General features: G+C 36.3%; 1 protein-coding gene across 1 annotated transcript; it reads right to left on the bottom strand.

Moving 5' to 3' along the window:
• Positions 1-1,157: 1,157 nt before the first annotated feature.
• Positions 1,158-5,294, bottom strand: LOC131676887 (protein YIF1B). Its single transcript, XM_058956274.1, has 5 exons — positions 5,132-5,294; positions 2,017-2,522; positions 1,834-1,957; positions 1,519-1,781; positions 1,158-1,438 (listed from the first exon to the last, which is right to left on the bottom strand). Exons 1-5 carry the CDS (start codon positions 5,163-5,165, stop codon positions 1,214-1,216), a joined length of 1,152 nt encoding a protein of 383 aa, XP_058812257.1. The 5' UTR covers positions 5,166-5,294; the 3' UTR covers positions 1,158-1,213.
• Positions 5,295-7,099: the final 1,805 nt, after the last annotated feature.

The raw sequence follows: 7,099 nt of genomic DNA, 5'->3' as shown, positions 1-7,099 counted from the left end.
CAAATTCTCCCAAAAACTAGTTATTGTCTATTTTTAGTTCATATTAAGGTACAATAACAGCAATAGCCGCAATAAATAGTTTTGGCCAGGATTCGACCCCAGTTGCTCCTCTGTGCGTCGCGCCCCTCGGAGTAACGTCAGAAGTAAACAAGAAAATTTCTTATTTAATATTTCTTATTTAATAATCAGCTAATCAGAAACGTCGCATGGATTGCCTAATTCTATACCGTTTATTCAAAACGTCATATCTAACAAATGTAAACAAACTGAGTTAATTATGCCAAATAAAAGCCAAGCATTGACTCTTTATCGACCACAAATAATAAAGAAAAATAACAATTCTTTACATGTTAATTTAATTTCAAGTCAAAATGTCACATATAGTATACCAAAGTTTTGCTAATATTTTGTAGATGTGACGTTTTGCGTTGTGATGTTTTTCCAAGTCGACTGTAGTTAGCATCTTTTTCCAATGCCAAACCTCATATCTACACTCTTGGTTGCAATACAGCACATGAAATATATCACAACTACAAGCCCGTCTCTCAAAACGTCACAGTAAAATCACAGACTAACAGACATAACACTCCAAAACAAAACTTCGCCCGCTTTAACGGGCATTTTAAATATATTTGTAGTTGGGAGTGTGGCCACATTTGAAATTATGGCGCCACTGACATATGGACAAGCATAGTGAACTAGTGAAAAATTGCTCCCAAACCTGAGGGGTAACCCACCAGTAAATGAGTGATTGGGACTGTGAATAAAAGGTGTAGCTAGTGTTCTGGGAAAATTGTCGGATCGATGTTTTTTGAGGGAATTCCCTCATAGTGTTATTTCTGTTAGTCTGTGGTAAAATGTGCCATCTACAAACGGTGTTGCCAAGACCACATATGTAAAAGAGCATAATAGCAAAAGTGATCGGCAAAATGTAATAAAATAATAGTAATCAATTATCTTCCTATTATCTTCGTGAAAAACATGTAATATGCTTATACGATCCTGCAATGAGTAGAGTTAGATATGACGTAATGAAAAAACGCTCTAGAATTGAGATCACCCGCATTTAAATGTTTAAAAGAGTATTGGTGTCTGTGCACCAGTACTGAATCGGATCGGATAGGTGTAAATAGTGCTTTATAGACTTAATTTTTTTTATAAAGAAACGATGTTTATTCAATGGATTTTAAAACCCTTATCAGAACCTAAGTAGCTATACCCTTGTCGCAGAAGCATTCGTAACATCATTTGGTATTAAATGCATGGATAACCAAAACGCCAGTACTGGTTGTAACCCGGACACCAAAAAAAGAAAATACAGTTTTCTTTTGCGACCCACATTATGCTCGAACTGTTGTTGTTGTCGATAAGGGTCATATGTAGGAGGTTCATTCGATTGTGTTGGTTCCGACATTACCTTGGCCTTTAACGTACGTAGCTGAAAGAAAAAAAAAAAAAAAAAAACAAAAGAAACATTCATCGGAATAAATAGTAAAAATAAACGTAAGAAACCATTACCAGAAAAAAAGTTAAACTAGTGCTAGCGTAGACCAATGAGATGTAGTAACCGGGTTTTCTTAGGAAGATACTGCACAACAAAATCGAAACAATTGACGCATATTTGTAACCGCTAAGCGACAGTAGATCTAAAGTCGTTATCGATGTTGATATATTGGCTAGGTATAGTGTTAAGATGTAAATCACCAACTCAAATATGCTGTAAGCCAGTGCACTAGAGGCCTGTATACCAAGTTGTTCCGGCGAAAAACGGTTCTGAAAACCTAAATTGCAACGTTAATTTATTTATGTTACAGCAAACCAGATTGCAGTTACCAAGCACCATTCCGGCTAAAACAACGTAGGTGATATACGCCATAGTCGGGATGTACAAATCAGGAGCGTTTATATCGTATCGTGGTTGAACCGGATTGTCGTGATCATATTTCAAAGACCAATCCTATAATAAGAACAACTTATTTGCTAACTGTTGACTCTTCAACTTTATATTAATCTTACCCGTTGAGAAAATGGAAAAAAAATTAACTTTAATTTGCTGATAACGTATTTGTTGTCTACCGCAAAATAGTATTTAAGTTTCGTCACAGGTATGTACTTTTCAAATTGCGTGTTAACCAGATCTTTGCCTTGGTCGGCGAGCTTCTGCCCATATTGCAATGCCATGTCCTGCACAATAGGTTGTTGGAAAACTGAAAACTGTGTCGGCATGCCAGGGTTAATTGCAGTTGTTCCTTGTTGATTTTGCCCAGGTTGATTTTGTGGATGTTGCGGAACATTCAGCTGTTGTTGTGTATTCGTATAGTTGCTATAGTGTGAAAAATCGTACGCTGCGTTTGACATATATTGGTTATCTCCAGTTGTTAACGGTGTGACGCCAGGATTGGTCAATAAAGGTTGCGTTGTTTGTTCAAACATTGCAAACTGTGGAGTAGGCATCGCAGTCGGTGCGCCCATTGCGTTGATATCGCTCACACGCTTTGGTTTCTTAGGTCCTCCTCTGGAAGCTAAAAAGGTAATGAAACTACAGTAAAGACCCGCTTTTATCAGCTCCTTGGTGAATTTTAGCCTGATAAAACGGAGACATTGACAAAATCGGGACATATATTTTTCTTTCTTTTTAATAAACCGAAGCTCTTAAAATATTCTTCTTTGGTCGCTAAATATAGGCTCATAACCTTCTCTGATTATTTAGTTTAAATTTCCCTTATCAGACCCCCGACAGTGCAAAGCTAAAAAAAATGAAAATTTTATTTTTGCATATTTCGGATCTCTAAGATAAGAAAAATATGTTCAAGAAAGGATTTATTCAAAATCAACTTGGTTCGTCCGCTAGAGCCCATCAAACTACCAATTACCAACTTTCATGTAAGGCTGACAAAATTGGGTCAAAAAACTGATGAAATAAGGGTAGACGAAATCGGGTCTTCACTGTATAGCCTTATGAATACTGCAATTTAGGACCCACACGAGCAGCAAAAGGTTGGTATTTGGGACATAACAGCTGTGTCGCGATAAAAAATCCAACCTAAGCTAAATACTAAGTTTAATTATTAAGTTTGCTTTGCTGAGGTCATGAACAGCAAACCGGACTAGAATGTACACAGGAAAAACAATTTTGTAATCGAATTTCAGGCGAAACACTAAATATTGGGATTGGCTCATCATAATATAGCGCATCCCACATTCAGACTTATTCTGCATTACGGCAGATTGGTTTTTCGTACAAACGTCGATCGATCGAGTCGAGACACCCGTTTGATTCTACTGTCGTCATTGAGAATGCAAATCACATTCGTTCAAAAAAGCGATTCCTCATAATGTAGAATGCCTTTTGTGTACGGAATCGAATTGAATCATTTGCAAATTTCAAGGAAGTTTCCAATTTCCTCCTAGTGGAGAGTTTTTACCTAAATTGTTCTTCACTAAGGAGAAATATAGCATCGTGCATATTGCATTGACTTGCTAAGTCAAACCAGGTTTCCTTTTAATAGTTCTCATTAGCTTAATCAGAACTCCTTGTTTTGCGGGACATCACGCAGGGCTAGGACTCAGAAATACAGTGTTTTTGATTTTTGGAGCTAGCGTCAATCCGGTGATAGCTTAGTCCTGTTCGTAACGCCGATGTATTCTATATGGTCTGTTCTATTTTACATCACCGACTAAAACAGATCGATCGCAATGCTGAGACGCAGTTCTATTTTTCGAGACCTTTTTTGGATCAGATTTAAAACAGCTCGACTATTGATTTTAATTTTCAACAATTTGAAACAAGAATAGAACAGTGTTCTAAATTCTACTCGGAAACACAAGAAGCATAAAAAACAACCAACAGTAAATATTCAAACAGCTCTAGCGATAACGACATAGGCGTACACGAGAGCGAGGAAAAGGGCAGACTAAACAACCAACAAGCAGCAGTCGGTAAAGTATTTAAATTCACCCCCGACAAAAATCACGCGCAACTGTACGCAGTGCGCTCAGGATAGACGATCGCAATAATGCTCCTTTTTGTCGTGACTACGTTTCTACGGATTCGGAAACGAAAAAAGCAGTTTTTTCCACACCGTATGTCAGATCTTCATAAAAATCAATCAGCGTATGTAGAATGTTGTTACAATACTGCTGATTGATTTTTATGAAGATCTGACATACGGTGTGGAAAAAAAACTGCTTTTTTCGTTTGCGAATTTTACCCTTTCTCTGTCCAACCTTAATGTGGCATTATTACATAGAAATTGAATGAATATACTAATACTCTGTATTACCTAACATTTTTACCGAATTACTGCTAGTTTTCGTTTTTTTTTGCACATTGTTGGGAACGCTATATGTACGACAGCCCGACAGCCGTGCCACCGAGATGCAATTTTCGTCATCACATTTAATCGCCAGATTTAATTCGATCTTTTTAAGGTTGCACAGAGAAAGCGCAAAATTCGCAAACGAAAAAAGCAGTTTTTTTCCACACCGTATGTCAGATCTTCATAAAAATCAATCAGCAGTACTGTAACAACATTCTACATACGCTGATTGATTTTTATGAAGATCTGACATACGGTGTGGAAAAAACTGCTTTTTTCGTTTGCGAATTTTGCGCTTTCTCTGTGCAACCTTAAATGGTTGAAATAGACTGATTTCAACAGATTTCTTTGGTCAGATTTTGTCGCGTTGGCAAATACGTATGTTAAACTAAAAAAGAGTCGATGCAACAATTACAAAATTAAAAACAATCGACCGATCAATTGATTGCTTAGTCGGCCGATTGTGCCGAAGCAAACTGATGGCAAAACCAAGATTTTATGGGGTAGATTTACAAATGGATTATTTTTCCAGTACCTCACAAAACAGCTAGCACTCTGGAGCAAACAAGGAGAAAATTGTTCCTGTATTCTCTTTTGTTTTTCTGATCGCAAACCGGAGTAAACAGATGCAAGATTATTTTGCTCCGGAGTGGTTACTCCGGAGCAAAATAATCTTGCATCTGTTTACTTCGGTTTGCGACCAGTTGGGATCAAGAATTGAGAACTAAACCTTAAAATGTAGCCAACAGGTTACCGTGAGCTTACATTATTAACCACACTATACAATATTCACTAGTATGTTTGAAACTTACAATTACGGGTGCCACTGCTTGCATTATAATTCATTGTGTGTAGAACTTATTACTATTTTGAACTGGTAAAAAACTATTAAACTTTTTTTTATTTTGAATATTAAATAAAATTTTTAATTTTCAACAGAATGAATAACATCAGGAGAGTGACGAGTACTAATGTCAAAATAGAACACACGCTTATTACAATCTACTCATTGCAGCGAAAACCATTTTTACTATAAAATGAGTAAAATTTGAGAGATCGCTCGATACACTGCAACGAAGATCATGGTACAAACCAAGGTGCGTGACACTCCCAATAACTTATTCTGATTGCAGTTGAAAATCGAAATATTGAACTTACGCCTTTCACTTTTTTCCCTATTTGCAGAGTGGGCAACTAATGCGCATCTTGTGTACATGTTAGAGAATCAACTAGCGCATTATCTACACAAGTTGCGCTTTAGTTGCACAAGCTGAAAATAGGAGAAAAACCGAAAGGCACAAGTTCACTATTTCGATTTTCAACTGCAACCAGAATATTAAATATACAATTACAGTCGTGATTCGCTGGTTGGGCCACAGCCTTGTCCAACTAACGAATTTGATTCGCTAGTTGGACCGTCTTACAAATGTCAAAAACTTTCCAAAGGAGATGTTGGCAGTGTAAATGCATCTATTCACATCTCTAAATATTGTCAGATTGATTGTCAAAGTTAATTTGACATGAGATTGTGGCGTTCAGATGCTTTTTAGTTGGGCAATGATCCAACTAGCGGAGGTCCAACTAAAAAGCGGTCCAGTTAAAAAATGTCCAACCAGAGAATCACGACTGTATAATGTTTTTGTACAAAATATATACTATTTTTGAGGTTTCAATTAAAAAGGTTGTACCAGTGAATTATGGTATAGAGACCTCCCGCATAAATGAGAACAATAAATGGATAATTTGTATTATTGTTTTTTCACAATTTGGCATATTGTGATTCGACAATTAACACGCCACACCATAAATTGTTTCCGTCATTGGGGGTATTGTTTACAGTCGGATAGCAATTTGCGGAATATGGTGTTAGGTTATGTTACAATACAAAAATGACGATTATTTTCGAACATTTTTTTTTCGTGAACTATACATGTACATTACCACAAAAAGTCGCTTAGTTCCGAGTTTTCTACTATTTCTCGTATAATTCAAATATCGAGGGGAACGTCACTTCAGAATAATTGTTATATTCCGTTCGATTTTGTATGAATTTTCATTTTATTCGGCAATTTTAGAAAATTTAAAAAAAGTTCTATTACATCGAGTATTGCTAAAATATTTGAAAAAAATTCCACAAATTTATCCAATCTCAATCCAATTTTGCTCGAAATCCGATAATTTTAATGTAACTGGCAACTCTGCATGCTCTATTTTCGAAACTTTCTGGCAACAAAATTTAGGGTAACCAACCAATTTTGTACCCCTCGAGGAAGTGAAATTACGTGAACGTCAAAAATATTTGGTTGCCTATGTTTTTTAATGCATGCACGAATCTGCTCCAAAATTACTGTTCTTGAAAGAAAACTGTCAATGGATGTTTTATACATTGACATAAACTCGAAAATGACATTTCTTCACAGCATGAGTTTTTCACATTTCGGACCCTTCCACACTAATTTGGACACTGTTCCAAGCATATTTTGGACACACTGAATGTGACTGAATAGATTTTGGAAACAGTAAAGTTTTTTCTACTAAACTGACCTACTGACTCGTTCTCTTTGCAGTATATTTAATGCATGAAAGAAGAACATAAGCAAATCAGTGACTGCCAATCAAAAACAGTACATTAATCTTTATATGGAAGGCTGACTGCGTGAAGTATTTTTTTAGTTCTATCATTTTGAGAAATAGAAAATTTTTCGGTACAATAAGGTTACTGCAGACTTAACAAAGCAGCATTAAATCCCAAGTAACCACTAAGCCGTGCAAATGGCATC

This window comes from Topomyia yanbarensis, chromosome 1, assembly GCF_030247195.1.
Source record: "Topomyia yanbarensis strain Yona2022 chromosome 1, ASM3024719v1, whole genome shotgun sequence".
NCBI classification, from domain to species: Eukaryota; Metazoa; Arthropoda; class Insecta; order Diptera; family Culicidae; genus Topomyia; species Topomyia yanbarensis.
Note: the sequence above shows the minus strand (reverse complement) of the source record. Positions and strands in the feature narration are given on the sequence as shown.